This window comes from Cyprinodon tularosa, unplaced genomic scaffold, assembly GCF_016077235.1.
Source record: "Cyprinodon tularosa strain WSP-4 unplaced genomic scaffold, ASM1607723v1 ctg794, whole genome shotgun sequence".
Taxonomy (NCBI): Eukaryota; Metazoa; Chordata; class Actinopteri; order Cyprinodontiformes; family Cyprinodontidae; genus Cyprinodon; species Cyprinodon tularosa.
Window position 1 is genome coordinate 543,123 of NW_024039556.1, and position 18,092 is coordinate 561,214.

Here is an 18,092-nt window from a genome sequence, read left to right on the forward strand (position 1 = left end):
AGGAGCATTTAAAACAACATTGCAGGTTGAAAGTGGAGAAATGCCTGGAAATCAGGAGAACTGTTGCTAAAATACTGGGTTAGTTTACAGGGTCATGGTCAAGATCATCCTACAAAAGAAACACTGCAGCCGTGTTGGGAAAGGGAGAGGAGACAAACGGGAAGTTTTGGATGGATAGTGGGGAATAAACTAAGAGAACTTAAATTAGATCAAATTAAATGTAGTCCAACTGTAGCGTTACCAGTAATCCCTCCCTGGATCATACCTGAAACTACAGTGGATTTGACATGATTAGAAAAGAAAAGGAAGGCAATATTTATCATAAACTGATACAGGAATATGTTAATAGTTATTATGGTTATATTCAAATATATACAGATGCACCTAAAAGTGTGAGTAATAGGTTAGGTATTGCATTTTATGTTTTAGAGTTCAATATCAAAGTTAATAGGAGAATAAATAATGAATTATCTGTTTACACAGGAGAATTATTATCAATATTATTAGCATTACATTGGATAGAGGAAGTGAGACCGTTAAGATCAATTATATGTTCAGATTCGAGTTCAGCTTAATCAGTATAATAAATCATAGTTCAGAAAGTAGATCAGACATTTTAATTGAAATACAGCAAGTTTTATATCAAGTTGAAATGATGGGTAGTATTGTTATATTTATTTGGGTTCCAGCACATATAGGGATCAAAGGAAATGAAATTGTAGACAAGATTGCTAAGGAAGCATCACAAAATAAAACCACTGATATGATGATTAACTTAAGTAAGACAGAAATGAAAAGTATCATTAAACAAAGGATGAAGGAAAGGTGGCAAAAACAATGGGAAGAAGAAAGGAGAGGAAGATGGTTTTATAGGAGGAATGAGGAGAGCAGGAGGAAGCAGAGGAGAGGAAACAGTTATTTCAACACTTAGATTTGGATACACAGAATTAAATAATACACTATTCAAAATAGGGAAACACTTATCAGGCAAATGTGAATATTGTGGACAAGTAGAAACAGTAAAACATGTAATGATGTAAGAAGTATGAAGAAGAAAGAAAGAATTTGGTTAGAGGCCTAAATAAGGAGAAATTTAAATCTGATTTGATAGATATAGGTATGATAGAGAAAAAGTAAAAATTATCAATATTTATTTAAATATTTAATAGTAACAGGAATAATTAGGAGGATTTAGAATTTATAGATATATAGATAAATAAATATTATGAATAGGGCCATTCTGATCCACACTCCTCACCAGTAGGTGGCGGTAATGCGCCGAAAAGATGTTTGCCAACCGCCATCAAACGCGACAGCAAGACAACACGACAGTCCGGTTTTGTTTACGGCCGTCCGGTGCGGCGGCTGGTTGGTCCTGGTGCTGGTCGGTCTGAGTCCAAAGCAGCGGTATCTCTCCGCTAAGAAGCCGGTTCGGTGTGAGAGACATGGCGGCGCAGGGAGGAGTTGCTTTCCAGGAGAAGGTCAGCAGGCTGCTGAGCAGGAAGGACGGGAAACCGACCCTGAAACCCAACAGACCGCTGGTTCTGAAGGACTCAGTGGCCAACAGGAAACCCAGGAAAGGAGGTAAGAACCGGGCCGGTCCCAGAACCTCCCTCCATCCCTCCCTCCGGAAGGCTCAGTGTGGTTTTATTTATTTTATTACAAAACTTAGAAAGTTACAGTTCACGTTTGCATGAAGGGAAAACAAAGATAAAGAAAATAAAGTAAAATACATAAAAGACAAATTTCAACATCAACAATTAAATAACATACAAAGATTTACCCTTTAATCCAGAAATACAGATTATATAATTTTTTAAGTCAACTTTAAAAACACTGAAAAGAGGTTTGTTCTTCATAAATTTTGACTTATGGATGAAGAATTTACCAAGTAAAATAAATAAATTGACTATATATTGTATAGAGGGCTTTGAGTCAGAAAAATAAAAGAAAATGTGAAAACTGGATAAAAGTATGTTTGAGCCAAAGTGACCATTAATAAAGCATTGTATATCATTCCACAGAGAAGAGCTATGTGAACAGCTATACAATAAATGGTCTAATGTTTCTATTTCCAAAGAGCAAACGGAGCATTTTTCATCTACAGTGGGGATGAATTGTGAAATAATCTTATTACAGGGGTAATAATGGTGGAGTATTTTAAATGTTATTTCTTTTACTTTGTTTGTAATTAAAAATGTATGTGGGTTACTCCAGGCTCTATTCCAGTTAATGTTTTCATACAGGGGGGACCATTTGTACCTGGAAGCAGGGATAGAGTTTGCACATAGAAGGTTTTTAATAACTTTGTTGTTGACTTTTCTGTCTAGAAAAGACAAACCATTTATTGAAATATTGCTGGAGACAAGAACATTCCTTTGATCTAACTCTTTCTCATCTCTAAATAGGGTGATGATCCCATGGGGTCTGGTTACAACGTCAAATTCTCTTCTTGGAGGATAGTTAAATTTATGAGTGAAGTCGTCATATGTTAGAATTTGTTTCGAGTTATTCAACAGTTGGGCTACCAGAACAACACCATGTTTAAAACCAGTTTTGTATAAAGAGTCTTGTTTCTATGTAAGATATGCATATTGTTCCAGATAAAACATTTATGAGGGGAGAAATTGAGTTTGTATAAAAGCGACCTGCAAGTTAGAGCCTGATTATGGAAGTTTGACAGCTTGATTGGCAAGAATGTGATTTTACCGAGTTTTTCAAAGATTTGGAACAATGCTGAGTGTGTTTGTGTCTCCAGAGGCCTCCTGCATCACAGAGATGTCCCTCCTGATGGCCTGCTGGAAGCAGAACAACTTTGTGGACGGGCTGTGCTCCAGTGAGGTTCAAACCTTCTACTCATGCGTTCAGAAGGCCCAGGTGAGTCTAGATCTATACTGGGTAGAAGCTGCTTTCTTCTTCTAGCTGTGACCTTTGGTCTGAGACGAACTTTTCCAGCCCGACCAGGGGATTCAGATCTGACCAGCAGAGGGCGCTGTTCTATCTGCCGAGGGGCATGAGCAGTCAGAAGATGTGAGACGTTTAGTAAAGTTCACCAGTCCCTGCTATGGTCATATAGCCCCACAGCATGATGCTTCCACCTCTATGCTTCACAACTAAAGGAAAACACTCTGCTGCAGCTCTCCAAAATTGTAGGTGACCGCAGACAGTAGACCTCTGATTGGTCAAATCTACATCCTCTCTACTCTATGCGTATTTCCTGTTTGGTACCTGACCGGCTTGTTTTGTTTGTATAACCACCATTGTGGAAAACAACTTGTGAAGATGGACCAGCTAGAGGAGAGAGGTGCCTGAGAACGCTGGGACCCTTTATCCACCCGGATCCCCGCTCTTTTTCGAGCTCATGTCCCTCAAACTTGCCCCCACTTCCTCACCGCCTTGGCCATATCTAGACCCACAGCTAGTTCCTGATTGTCCCTCTTGCATTGTGGCGTGGAATAACAGCGCAGACCACGCTTCAATATCGGGCATAAACCAAAAATATCTGTGACAAGCTCACTGCTGTGGGAGGATAACCAGACCTTAAGACTGTCTTGATGGCTACACCTTTTTCCATCCCGCTTTATCCCATCTTGCTTGTTCCACCACCACAGTGTGGCGCTATCCCTGCAGGGGATGGAGGGCAAGCTTTTATAGAGCTGGATTTCCTGATCTACCCTCTGGGCTAAGGAAAGACGGGGCTTTGATTCACAAAGTGACCGCAGCTCGTTGTCTTCCTCCTCGAATAGTTCTTCCAACTTGCGTAACTTACGTAACGTACGTAAAAAACGTGATGTAAGTCGTGCTCCCCAGAGCCGGCGCTCTAGGCTCTGGTGCTGCGGGAATCGAAAAAAGAATCATTCAGCTGCCAAACGATGCCATGGAATCGGAAAATACGGAACTGGTTCTGAACAGGAACCGGTTTTCGATTCCCATCCCTACCCCCAACCCTCAAATAATAATGTCTTTATCCTTTTTTGTTGCTCTTTACAAACCTGGAAAATACAAAGTATTAAAAAAAAGAAACTTCTGGAAGTAATGAATGAAATGAATAACTATTTAACCGATCATCTGACAGCAAAATGAATACAGTCAAATCTTTTGGTATAACTAATTTCTGGACTAAAGGCAAAGCAGAGTTGGAAGCATTTCCCAGGATTCTTCAGGGTAAAGCGGCGCCATCTGCTGGTGTAGAATCAAACTACCTGGTCAGTCAGTCTGCAAAATATCTGAACCTTCAGCTAAAGTGAAGATACAAAGCGTAGAAAAGGTTAATAAATTCTTCAGATTAATCAGGAGCTGCACTGCTATATAAAACTGAAAGCCACTCAGTTTTCATTCTGCATGAAACCAGCAGAAAACGGCTGCAGTTAAACAATGTTTGTGTCCCACAGGCAGCCATGAAGAACAAATCTCAGCATAGCGACGCCGCGGGAGGACGTCTGTCACCGAAACAGGCCACCACTCTGCTGAGGAGGTTCCCTAACCTTCGATCAGAGATCTAACAGCTGTCAGGAGGACTCTGATAGGCTCCTGTTTCCATGACGTCTGGAAGATGATCTATTTATATACGTGTTAAATAAAATGTTAAACTTGTTTTAAGAGCGTGTGTGGATCCGTTTTGAACTCAGCGATTCGGGGTTCCGTCTGAAAGAAGGTTTTCTGCTCTGGTCCCTAGTTCCAACAAGTGAGTTTATAGGATCCAGGTAATAAACAGAATCTATGGAGAGACATTGGTGCCAGTATGTAAAACCAAGGAACAAGTTTTAAAAGAGGAAGTTTGAAAAACTCAATTGAAAAAGAGTTTTGAGAGTAATTAATGTTTTTAGAAGATCCACCTATGAATGCTAATTTTTATGATTTGATTTCCTAGTTTTGAGGAGACAGATTTTTGTATTGTTGCATTTTTTTCCACATTCCTAAGTGATCTGAGTGCAGGCCAATAGAAATGCTGTTGCTAAGGGCGATGAAGTGCAGTCTCATTTCTACTGGTCTGCACATAGACAGGGAAATCTGCCAAATCGGATTTTAAAAGAATAAGTTTTGAAAGGCTGTTTCCCATTATGTGGACTTGTGTGTTCTCGTTTACTCGTGAAACATCATCATCCTCAGCCCTAGTACTGTTCCAGTTCACAAGAACAAGAAGACAGAGAACAGAAAAAGTCCCCTCCCCTATTACCCATTTGTGGATTTGTGGTTTTTTGACTGTTATTAATCCCCCAATAAATAAAAAAAGTCAGAATTTATTATTATCTTGAGACGATTAATAACAGGAGGTGAAATGCAGCTCCAGACCAGCTTTGAATGTGGTGATGTCATCAGTACGCTGCTGTTCCAATTGACCCAGATTTATGCTGCGTGCTCCTGTTCTCCCAGAGTCCACACTTTCCTGTGTTCTCAAGACCATACTTGGCAAGGACATGAGTCCGTACTCGCGTTCATGTGAACTGAGAAACAGCCAAAGTGTTTCCAAAAGATCTTACATTTGATTTAATTTGTGAAAATTAAATCTGAAAGAATGGGGGGGCAAAAGTCAAACAAAAAAATATTTGTTTTTCAAAGTAAACATTTTTAATGCCTTTCGTTGCTTTAGATAATATTGGAACAAAAGTTTTTCCATAGGAGATCCCAGCTTTGTGATGCCAACAGAAATCCTGGTAGGAAGCTTTTGGGAGATGATCCACGCTGACTGCTGGATCCAACTAAAGCAGAAGTTCATGATGGGAACAAAGCAGGTTGTTGTTCTCTGATCTGTGGAGATGATCCGTTCTGGTTAAACGTCTGATTCTTCCAGTAAAAAACTGTCAGAAAGCAAATGAAATGCTGAACACTGTTTTATTAGAAAACCACAAACAGATCAGTGGTTCTGGACTGGTACCAGGCCCAGCTGAACAGCCGATTTAATCTTGGGTACCAACCAGAACTATGTGTAGTGCTAGAAACGCCCCATGGAGATGGCTGAACATGAGGAGCAGCGCCACCTTCTTATGAACATATGGGGTCTGGACCGGTCCATTTCTGTTTATACATAAGTTGGTTGGAGCAAGAGCTTCTGCTGGGTCTCACAGCTGATCCAAGAAGCAGCTCCACTGATGGATCCTTCCTCCTGGGTAGGATGGTTCTGGAGGACCGTGGGGGAATCCATCATGGAGCTACTCTTCAAACAGAGGAGGAGGAGCCAGTTTGAGGTGGAAATTCTCCGCCCCCGATTGGGCCGGAACCAGGAAGCCTGGCCTCTCGCCTCCTTGGCCATGTGACACCTCTGACAGGATGGACAGCTGGAGGGCAGAGAGAATGGAGACCATCAGTGAGAGCAGAGGGAGAACATGGAGGAACAGTCCTGGGTTCTAATTGAGAGCATCGTTCCAGAACTAACCAACCAGAAGCTGAGTTAGACACCAAGGTTCCTTTATGTTTGGTCCAGAACCAACAGACCAACCTCCGTCCTTTAAAGCAGCCTTTACCACTTTTTTTTTTTTTTTATTATTGATAATTGTCCAAAATGAAACGTACAATAACTGGTTATAAAATAGAAACAATTTCACTTTAATTACTTTAATTTTAGCATTTAATTCTTAGGTATTTTATGCTTTAAATCTAAAATCAAAAAACAGCATAAATATGTTATCTGGAAGTTAGTAAGGAATCAAAATTAAAAAAAAATAAAAATCTTGATATAAACCTGTATTTTTAAACCTGGAGCTCCTCTGAGTAACTCATTTATAATCACATTTAAACTCAATGAATTGGATCTAGAAATTATAGTCAGACTGACTTAGTTTTTTTTTTTTCATCCAGACACCTGAACTGCTTTAATGAGCTCCAATAGCTCAGCGTAAAAAAACAGCTGATCCCAGTCTGTTCTCTACATCCAGTCTGTTCTCTACATCCAGTCTGTTCTCTACATCCAGTCTGTTCTCTACATCCAGTCTGTTCTCTACATCCAGTCTGTTCTCTACATCCAGTCTGTTCTCTACATCCAGTCTGTTCCCTACATCCAGTCTGTTCTCTACATCCAGTCTGTTCTCTACATCCAGTCTGTTCTCTACATCCAGTCTGTTCTCTACATCCAGTCTGTTCTCTACATCCAGTCTGTTCTCTACATCCAGTCTGTTCTCTACATCCAGTCTGTTCTCTACATCCAGTCTGTTCTCTACATCCAGTCTGTTCTCTACATCCAGTCTGTTCTCTACATCCAGTCTGTTCTCTACATCCAGTCTGTTCTCTACATCCAGTCTGTTCTCTACATCCAGTCTGTTCTCTACATCCAGTCTGTTCTCTACATCCAGTCTGTTCTCTACATCCAGTCTGTTCTCTACATCCAGTCTGTTCTCTACATCCAGTCTGTTCTCTACATCCAGTCTGTTCTCTACATCCAGTCTGTTCTCTACATCCAGTCTGTTCTCTACATCCAGTCTGTTCTCTACATCCAGTCTGTTCTCTACATCCAGTCTGTTCTCTACATCCAGTCTGTTCTCTACATCCAGTCTGTTCTCTACATCCAGTCTGTTCTCTACATCCAGTCTGTTCTCTACATCCAGTCTGTTCTCTACATCCAGTCTGTTCTCTACATCCAGTCTGTTCTCTACATCCAGTCTGTTCTCTACATCCAGTCTGTTCTCTACATCCAGTCTGTTCTCTACATCCAGTCTGTTCTCTACATCCAGTCTGTTCTCTACATCCAGTCTGTTCTCTACATCCAGTCTGTTCTCTACATCCAGTCTGTTCTCTACATCCAGTCTGTTCTCTACATCCAGTCTGTTCTCTACATCCAGTCTGTTCTCTACATCCAGTCTGTTCTCTACATCCAGTCTGTTCTCTACATCCAGTCTGTTCTCTACATCCAGTCTGTTCTCTACATCCAGTCTGTTCTCTACATCCAGTCTGTTCTCTACATCCAGTCTGTTCTCTACATCCAGTCTGTTCTCTACATCCAGTCTGTTCTCTACATCCAGTCTGTTCTCTACATCCAGTCTGTTCTCTACATCCAGTCTGTTCTCTACATCCAGTCTGTTCTCTACATCCAGTCTGTTCTCTACATCCAGTCTGTTCTCTACATCCAGTCTGTTCTCTACATCCAGTCTGTTCTCTACATCCAGTCTGTTCTCTACATCCAGTCTGTTCTCTACATCCAGTCTGTTCTCTACATCCAGTCTGTTCTCTACATCCAGTCTGTTCTCTACATCCAGTCTGTTCTCTACATCCAGTCTGTTCTCTACATCCAGTCTGTTCTCTACATCCAGTCTGTTCTCTACATCCAGTCTGTTCTCTACATCCAGTCTGTTCTCTACATCCAGTCTGTTCTCTACATCCAGTCTGTTCTCTACATCCAGTCTGTTCTCTACATCCAGTCTGTTCTCTACATCCAGTCTGTTCTCTACATCCAGTCTGTTCTCTACATCCAGTCTGTTCTCTACATCCAGTCTGTTCTCTACATCCAGTCTGTTCTCTACATCCAGTCTGTTCTCTACATCCAGTCTGTTCTCTACATCCAGTCTGTTCTCTACATCCAGTCTGTTCTCTACATCCAGTCTGTTCTCTACATCCAGTCTGTTCTCTACATCCAGTCTGTTCTCTACATCCAGTCTGTTCTCTACATCCAGTCTGTTCTCTACATCCAGTCTGTTCTCTACATCCAGTCTGTTCTCTACATCCAGTCTGTTCTCTACATCCAGTCTGTTCTCTACATCCAGTCTGTTCTCTACATCCAGTCTGTTCTCTACATCCAGTCTGTTCTCTACATCCAGTCTGTTCTCTACATCCAGTCTGTTCTCTACATCCAGTCTGTTCTCTACATCCAGTCTGTTCTCTACATCCAGTCTGTTCTCTACATCCAGTCTGTTCTCTACATCCAGTCTGTTCTCTACATCCAGTCTGTTCTCTACATCCAGTCTGTTCTCTACATCCAGTCTGTTCTCTACATCCAGTCTGTTCTCTACATCCAGTCTGTTCTCTACATCCAGTCTGTTCTCTACATCCAGTCTGTTCTCTACATCCAGTCTGTTCTCTACATCCAGTCTGTTCTCTACATCCAGTCTGTTCTCTACATCCAGTCTGTTCTCTACATCCAGTCTGTTCTCTACATCCAGTCTGTTCTCTACATCCAGTCTGTTCTCTACATCCAGTCTGTTCTCTACATCCAGTCTGTTCTCTACATCCAGTCTGTTCTCTACATCCAGTCTGTTCTCTACATCCAGTCTGTTCTCTACATCCAGTCTGTTCTCTACATCCAGTCTGTTCTCTACATCCAGTCTGTTCTCTACATCCAGTCTGTTCTCTACATCCAGTCTGTTCTCTACATCCAGTCTGTTCTCTACATCCAGTCTGTTCTCTACATCCAGTCTGTTCTCTACATCCAGTCTGTTCTCTACATCCAGTCTGTTCTCTACATCCAGTCTGTTCTCTACATCCAGTCTGTTCTCTACATCCAGTCTGTTCTCTACATCCAGTCTGTTCTCTACATCCAGTCTGTTCTCTACATCCAGTCTGTTCTCTACATCCAGTCTGTTCTCTACATCCAGTCTGTTCTCTACATCCAGTCTGTTCTCTACATCCAGTCTGTTCTCTGCATCCAGTCTGTTCTCTACATCCAGTCTGTTCCCTACATCCAGTCAATTGTATAAATGCAGACTGCTCTCTACATAGAGGGTGTTCTCTATGTCCAGTCTGTTCTCTACATCCAGTCTGTTCTCTACATCCAGTCTGTTCTCTACATCCAGTCTGTTCTCTACATCCAGTCTGTTCTCTACATCCAGTCTGTTCTCTACATCCAGTCTGTTCTCTACATCCAGTCTGTTCTCTACATCCAGTCTGTTCTCTACATCCAGTCTGTTCTCTACATCCAGTCTGTTCTCTACATCCAGTCTGTTCTCTACATCCAGTCTGTTCTCTACATCCAGTCTGTTCTCTACATCCAGTCTGTTCTCTACATCCAGTCTGTTCTCTACATCCAGTCTGTTCTCTACATCCAGTCTGTTCTCTACATCCAGTCTGTTCTCTACATCCAGTCTGTTCTCTACATCCAGTCTGTTCTCTACATCCAGTCTGTTCTCTACATCCAGTCTGTTCTCTACATCCAGTCTGTTCTCTACATCCAGTCTGTTCTCTACATCCAGTCTGTTCTCTACATCCAGTCTGTTCTCTACATCCAGTCTGTTCTCTACATCCAGTCTGTTCTCTACATCCAGTCTGTTCTCTACATCCAGTCTGTTCTCTACATCCAGTCTGTTCTCTACATCCAGTCTGTTCTCTACATCCAGTCTGTTCTCTACATCCAGTCTGTTCTCTACATCCAGTCTGTTCTCTACATCCAGTCTGTTCTCTACATCCAGTCTGTTCTCTACATCCAGTCTGTTCTCTACATCCAGTCTGTTCTCTACATCCAGTCTGTTCTCTACATCCAGTCTGTTCTCTACATCCAGTCTGTTCTCTACATCCAGTCTGTTCTCTACATCCAGTCTGTTCTCTACATCCAGTCTGTTCTCTACATCCAGTCTGTTCTCTACATCCAGTCTGTTCTCTACATCCAGTCTGTTCTCTACATCCAGTCTGTTCTCTACATCCAGTCTGTTCTCTACATCCAGTCTGTTCTCTACATCCAGTCTGTTCTCTACATCCAGTCTGTTCTCTACATCCAGTCTGTTCTCTACATCCAGTCTGTTCTCTACATCCAGTCTGTTCTCTACATCCAGTCTGTTCTCTACATCCAGTCTGTTCCCTACATCCAGTCTGTTCTCTACATCCAGTCTGTTCTCTACATCCAGTCTGTTCCCTACATCCAGTCTGTTCTCTACATCCAGTCTGTTCTCTACATCCAGTCTGTTCCCTACATCCAGTCTGTTCTCTACATCCAGTCTGTTCTCTACATCCAGTCTGTTCTCTACATCCAGTCTGTTCTCTACATCCAGTCTGTTCTCTACATCCAGTCTGTTCCCTACATCCAGTCTGTTCTCTACATCCAGTCTGTTCTCTACATCCAGTCTGTTCTCTACATCCAGTCTGTTCCCTACATCCAGTCTGTTCTCTACATCCAGTCTGTTCTCTACATCCAGTCTGTTCCCTACATCCAGTCTGTTCTCTACATCCAGTCTGTTCTCTACATCCAGTCTGTTCCCTACATCCAGTCTGTTCTCTACATCCAGTCTGTTCTCTACATCCAGTCTGTTCTCTACATCCAGTCTGTTCTCTACATCCAGTCTGTTCTCTACATCCAGTCTGTTCCCTACATCCAGTCTGTTCTCTACATCCAGTCTGTTCTCTACATCCAGTCTGTTCTCTACATCCAGTCTGTTCTCTACATCCAGTCTGTTCTCTACATCCAGTCTGTTCTCTACATCCAGTCTGTTCTCTACATCCAGTCTGTTCTCTACATCCAGTCTGTTCTCTACATCCAGTCTGTTCTCTACATCCAGTCTGTTCCCTACATCCAGTCTGTTCTCTACATCCAGTCTGTTCTCTACATCCAGTCTGTTCTCTACATCCAGTCTGTTCTCTACATCCAGTCTGTTCTCTACATCCAGTCTGTTCTCTACATCCAGTCTGTTCTCTACATCCAGTCTGTTCTCTACATCCAGTCTGTTCTCTACATCCAGTCTGTTCTCTACATCCAGTCTGTTCTCTACATCCAGTCTGTTCTCTACATCCAGTCTGTTCTCTACATCCAGTCTGTTCTCTACATCCAGTCTGTTCTCTACATCCAGTCTGTTCTCTACATCCAGTCTGTTCTCTACATCCAGTCTGTTCTCTACATCCAGTCTGTTCTCTACATCCAGTCTGTTCTCTACATCCAGTCTGTTCTCTACATCCAGTCTGTTCTCTACATCCAGTCTGTTCTCTACATCCAGTCTGTTCTCTACATCCAGTCTGTTCTCTACATCCAGTCTGTTCTCTACATCCAGTCTGTTCTCTACATCCAGTCTGTTCTCTACATCCAGTCTGTTCTCTACATCCAGTCTGTTCTCTACATCCAGTCTGTTCTCTACATCCAGTCTGTTCTCTACATCCAGTCTGTTCTCTACATCCAGTCTGTTCTCTACATCCAGTCTGTTCTCTACATCCAGTCTGTTCTCTACATCCAGTCTGTTCTCTACATCCAGTCTGTTCTCTACATCCAGTCTGTTCTCTACATCCAGTCTGTTCTCTACATCCAGTCTGTTCTCTACATCCAGTCTGTTCTCTACATCCAGTCTGTTCTCTACATCCAGTCTGTTCTCTACATCCAGTCTGTTCTCTACATCCAGTCTGTTCTCTACATCCAGTCTGTTCTCTACATCCAGTCTGTTCTCTACATCCAGTCTGTTCTCTACATCCAGTCTGTTCTCTACATCCAGTCTGTTCTCTACATCCAGTCTGTTCTCTACATCCAGTCTGTTCTCTACATCCAGTCTGTTCTCTACATCCAGTCTGTTCTCTACATCCAGTCTGTTCTCTACATCCAGTCTGTTCTCTACATCCAGTCTGTTCTCTACATCCAGTCTGTTCTCTACATCCAGTCTGTTCTCTACATCCAGTCTGTTCTCTACATCCAGTCTGTTCTCTACATCCAGTCTGTTCTCTACATCCAGTCTGTTCTCTACATCCAGTCTGTTCTCTACATCCAGTCTGTTCTCTACATCCAGTCTGTTCTCTACATCCAGTCTGTTCTCTACATCCAGTCTGTTCTCTACATCCAGTCTGTTCTCTACATCCAGTCTGTTCTCTACATCCAGTCTGTTCTCTACATCCAGTCTGTTCTCTACATCCAGTCTGTTCTCTACATCCAGTCTGTTCTCTACATCCAGTCTGTTCTCTACATCCAGTCTGTTCTCTACATCCAGTCTGTTCTCTACATCCAGTCTGTTCTCTACATCCAGTCTGTTCTCTACATCCAGTCTGTTCTCTACATCCAGTCTGTTCTCTACATCCAGTCTGTTCTCTACATCCAGTCTGTTCTCTACATCCAGTCTGTTCTCTACATCCAGTCTGTTCTCTACATCCAGTCTGTTCTCTACATCCAGTCTGTTCTCTACATCCAGTCTGTTCTCTACATCCAGTCTGTTCTCTACATCCAGTCTGTTCTCTACATCCAGTCTGTTCTCTACATCCAGTCTGTTCTCTACATCCAGTCTGTTCTCTACATCCAGTCTGTTCTCTACATCCAGTCTGTTCTCTACATCCAGTCTGTTCTCTACATCCAGTCTGTTCTCTACATCCAGTCTGTTCCCTACATCCAGTCTGTTCTCTACATCCAGTCTGTTCTCTACATCCAGTCTGTTCTCTACATCCAGTCTGTTCTCTACATCCAGTCTGTTCTCTACATCCAGTCTGTTCCCTACATCCAGTCTGTTCTCTACATCCAGTCTGTTCTCTACATCCAGTCTGTTCTCTACATCCAGTCTGTTCTCTACATCCAGTCTGTTCTCTACATCCAGTCTGTTCCCTACATCCAGTCTGTTCTCTACATCCAGTCTGTTCTCTACATCCAGTCTGTTCTCTACATCCAGTCTGTTCCCTACATCCAGTCTGTTCTCTACATCCAGTCTGTTCTCTACATCCAGTCTGTTCCCTACATCCAGTCTGTTCTCTACATCCAGTCTGTTCTCTACATCCAGTCTGTTCCCTACATCCAGTCTGTTCTCTACATCCAGTCTGTTCTCTACATCCAGTCTGTTCTCTACATCCAGTCTGTTCTCTACATCCAGTCTGTTCTCTACATCCAGTCTGTTCCCTACATCCAGTCTGTTCTCTACATCCAGTCTGTTCTCTACATCCAGTCTGTTCTCTACATCCAGTCTGTTCTCTACATCCAGTCTGTTCTCTACATCCAGTCTGTTCTCTACATCCAGTCTGTTCTCTACATCCAGTCTGTTCTCTACATCCAGTCTGTTCTCTACATCCAGTCTGTTCTCTACATCCAGTCTGTTCCCTACATCCAGTCTGTTCTCTACATCCAGTCTGTTCTCTACATCCAGTCTGTTCTCTACATCCAGTCTGTTCTCTACATCCAGTCTGTTCTCTACATCCAGTCTGTTCCCTACATCCAGTCTGTTCTCTACATCCAGTCTGTTCTCTACATCCAGTCTGTTCTCTACATCCAGTCTGTTCTCTACATCCAGTCTGTTCTCTACATCCAGTCTGTTCTCTACATCCAGTCTGTTCTCTACATCCAGTCTGTTCTCTACATCCAGTCTGTTCTCTACATCCAGTCTGTTCTCTACATCCAGTCTGTTCTCTACATCCAGTCTGTTCTCTACATCCAGTCTGTTCTCTACATCCAGTCTGTTCTCTACATCCAGTCTGTTCTCTACATCCAGTCTGTTCTCTACATCCAGTCTGTTCTCTACATCCAGTCTGTTCTCTACATCCAGTCTGTTCTCTACATCCAGTCTGTTCTCTACATCCAGTCTGTTCTCTACATCCAGTCTGTTCTCTACATCCAGTCTGTTCTCTACATCCAGTCTGTTCTCTACATCCAGTCTGTTCTCTACATCCAGTCTGTTCTCTACATCCAGTCTGTTCTCTACATCCAGTCTGTTCTCTACATCCAGTCTGTTCTCTACATCCAGTCTGTTCTCTACATCCAGTCTGTTCTCTACATCCAGTCTGTTCTCTACATCCAGTCTGTTCTCTACATCCAGTCTGTTCCCTACATCCAGTCTGTTCTCTACATCCAGTCTGTTCTCTACATCCAGTCTGTTCTCTACATCCAGTCTGTTCTCTACATCCAGTCTGTTCCCTACATCCAGTCTGTTCTCTACATCCAGTCTGTTCTCTACATCCAGTCTGTTCTCTACATCCAGTCTGTTCTCTACATCCAGTCTGTTCTCTACATCCAGTCTGTTCTCTACATCCAGTCTGTTCTCTACATCCAGTCTGTTCTCTACATCCAGTCTGTTCCCTACATCCAGTCTGTTCTCTACATCCAGTCTGTTCTCTACATCCAGTCTGTTCTCTACATCCAGTCTGTTCTCTACATCCAGTCTGTTCTCTACATCCAGTCTGTTCCCTACATCCAGTCTGTTCTCTACATCCAGTCTGTTCTCTACATCCAGTCTGTTCTCTACATCCAGTCTGTTCTCTACATCCAGTCTGTTCTCTACATCCAGTCTGTTCTCTACATCCAGTCTGTTCTCTACATCCAGTCTGTTCTCTACATCCAGTCTGTTCCCTACATCCAGTCTGTTCTCTACATCCAGTCTGTTCTCTACATCCAGTCTGTTCTCTACATCCAGTCTGTTCTCTACATCCAGTCTGTTCCCTACATACAGAATGTTCCTCTGCTTGGTTTGGATTTGGGTCACAGCTGAATGTGAACTCAAACATATAAGAAAAACTTCCTTTTTGGTTGATAAAAGCTTTTTTTTTATTTGTCAATTTGGTCCCCAGGAAGCAGAACAGATCCTAGCCCTATTTTCTTTTACTACCAAAGAAATAAAATATTTTCATGTACACCTTGCAATGCAGTCACGGATCACTAGGTATCCCCTGATCAGTAGGAATTTATGGTTACCACAGCAACCACAAGGAGGAGACTTTTTAAGTATTGAAGACAGAAACAGAGTTTGATGGATGAAGTAATTATATTAGCGAGTGTAGGAGCCATTTATAGTTGTTGGTGTTTAGGTATGGTTTATTTTTTGGGTTTTTTTTTTTTGGGTGGTGGTGACCTATATTCTGCTCTACCACTGGTGGCGGTGTGGAGGGGAAGGCTTTATAGGTTAGACGTGAGAGGGCAGAAAGGGTTTTGGGTGACGGGAGATCATACAGTTTTTACCGCTTTCTTTGGCACACAATAGCCTGCGTCTTCTGGTTAAATTCTGTTATTTTCACATTCTCCATAGTTACCTGTCCATCTCACTTGTTGTAAAGACCGCTACTCGGATTGTTTGGAAAGTTTGTTCATATACAAACGTACTTCAATAAATGGGGACGCCCATACCTTATACCCTGGTTTCGACATCCTCTTTTAAGCGCGTTAAATTCCAGATTCCCCGCACCCACAAGCGACTAAAAGGTGGTTGATAGTCGCTACAGCGAGCAATGCGCTGGTTGCGATGTCTCAGATTTATTTAGTTCTTTCAGGGCCTCCTGAATGAGCGTTAGGAGGGAGATGAGGAGGAAAAGGTTGGATCTCCAGGTTAACTGCAGAATTCAGCTGCTTAATCCATACATCTGATCTCCAGGTGGAGCATTAAGAAGCATGTTAGCCCATAGAGAACAAAACTCTGGACTGAGATGATGGGTTCACCTCCAAAGGAGGCAGAGCTTAATCTTCTCTGCAAAATGGGATTCTACCTTTAAAACCAAACTCTTCCACAAGTCTCAGTGGGATTTAGAGGGAGGCAGAAAATCAGCAGTTTTTAGCTTTGGTTTCCTACCCTGGATGGTCCTCGGTATAAACCCCGGAGCTGATCCCAGGACAGCTCCTGCTGCACATCCAGCGTCACTGCAGCCAATACCTGGAACACAGCAAACATCCCATCACCGCGTGTCCACCGGGACTCTGCGCCTTTAAAGGAGGAAGGTTGAACATCCTGGTGCTACATGAGAAATGAATGAGTGAAGCTTTCAGCCACATCATCTCATTATTGAATCTGCAGCTACACGGAAAAAGATAAGATCTTAGCTGCTTTGCAAGGAGCACGCTGCAAAAGCATGCAATATAAGTCCATCTTTCAGCTCTCCATGTGTCCGCAGAATAAGATGATTTATGTTTAAAATAAAAAAAAACTTTTTGATGTTATTTCAGATGCATAATTCCTAATTTTCTTATTTTAAGGCCAAAACTACTTATTCCATTGATCACCTTATTTACCTGTTCAAATTAAGGAAAAACAGACTGATTTGAAGACATTTTTTTTGTTTTAGATCAGTTTTTGCAGCGGCAGGGCTACCATCACGTACGTTTTACTGCTGGTTTTGTCTGACTTCAGACCAAGCCTTACCTTCTTCCCGTGGGCCTCGCCTCCTTTCTGCTGATGTCCTGATGAGAAACGAGTCTGAGGCAGAGAAAAACACGACTCGTCATATCTGCTTGTTTTAATGCTGCAATAGTTCTGCTCCAACAGCCTTATTTCTTATTTCAACTGTTGCGTACATTAGCTGTGACATATGAGTCAAGATGCTATGACCGAAAAAATTTGATTGACAGATGACATTGATATATGATTGGCTGAATTTAGGTGTTCAGGCTGATGTATAACTAACTGGCCTGCATAAAATAATGAAAAAACCCAGATTATAAGACAGGATTGTTTTTTTCTAAATAGAAATTTTCTAAATTTTGGGACAATATGTCTTATAAAGAGTACATTTATATAAATGTTTAAGCCAGAATGATTTGACATTTAAATATAATTTCCCTATGACTTTGAATTCAGTTGATTCCCTTCTGAGTCCTTTTTTACAAACTTTGCCTCCTAATGAGTGGAGAAGCACCAACCTGGGCGAGTGACGCGCTGCGGCTCCTACTGGGTTCAACAGAAGCCCCGCCCCTTCCTCCATGGCTGGAAGAACACTTGTAGCACCTCCAAGGCTGTGGCAGCTCGGAGCTCTGGCCCCGCCCACAGTCTTTCTGCTGGAGGCACTGCAGGTGGTACAGGTGGCCACAGCTGGAGGAAACAGGAAAATGTGTAAGTGGTGGCAGGTCTATTCATAGGAGTGGTTAACATTAGCAAATGTTGAGCAGAAGGAACGCTGCCTCCTGAGTCCCTTAGCTCCTGTAAATCAGCACCAACGCTCTACATTAGAAACACCTGAGCTCAGGCTAACCTGACCTAATGGAACATAATCCTATCGTGTCAGTGTTGGCATGGTAACCAAAAGTAATTATTGATATATTTTGGACATATCAACCTTTATAAAACAAATATTTATATATATTTTTAAATAAAAATAATCCTTTTATTCGGCTCCACTCTACATGTTCTTTTTGATGGATTATTTATTGGAAAATTTATCATTTTGAAGAAAACGTGGTCAGGACCTTCAAATCAATCCAAATACTTTGTGTTAAACACGGTCTAAATCCAGACACAGAGTATTTATATTATAAAAACACTGTACAGTATTTTATTTGTTTATTTTCTTAACTCTGTCACCGTCCACATTGTGTGACC

At 42.4% G+C, this 18,092-nt stretch overlaps 2 protein-coding genes across 5 annotated transcripts in view; one reads left to right on the plus strand and one right to left on the minus strand.

Annotated features, from left to right (window-relative positions):
* Positions 1 to 1,324: 1,324 nt before the first annotated feature.
* chchd1 (coiled-coil-helix-coiled-coil-helix domain containing 1) lies at positions 1,325 to 4,599 on the plus strand. The gene is made up of 3 exons (XM_038271193.1): positions 1,325 to 1,584; positions 2,759 to 2,877; positions 4,392 to 4,599. The coding sequence occupies exons 1-3, from the start codon at positions 1,446 to 1,448 to the stop codon at positions 4,500 to 4,502; spliced, it is 369 nt and encodes a 122-aa protein (XP_038127121.1). The 5' UTR covers positions 1,325 to 1,445; the 3' UTR covers positions 4,503 to 4,599.
* Positions 4,600 to 5,813: 1,214 nt separating this feature from the next.
* The window catches only part of vps8 (VPS8 subunit of CORVET complex), a 68,643-nt gene continuing 56,364 nt past the window's right edge, over positions 5,814 to 18,092 (minus strand). For all 4 annotated transcript variants that reach the window (XM_038271199.1, XM_038271198.1, XM_038271197.1 and 1 more), the window contains 4 exons: positions 17,417 to 17,585; positions 16,920 to 16,973; positions 16,353 to 16,433; positions 5,814 to 6,275 (listed from right to left, as the gene is read on the minus strand). In XM_038271199.1, coding sequence (XP_038127127.1) covers positions 6,150 to 6,275; positions 16,353 to 16,433; positions 16,920 to 16,973; positions 17,417 to 17,585 — 430 coding nt within the window. In that variant the 3' untranslated portion in view covers positions 5,814 to 6,149. The remainder of the gene's footprint in view (positions 6,276 to 16,352; positions 16,434 to 16,919; positions 16,974 to 17,416; positions 17,586 to 18,092) is intronic.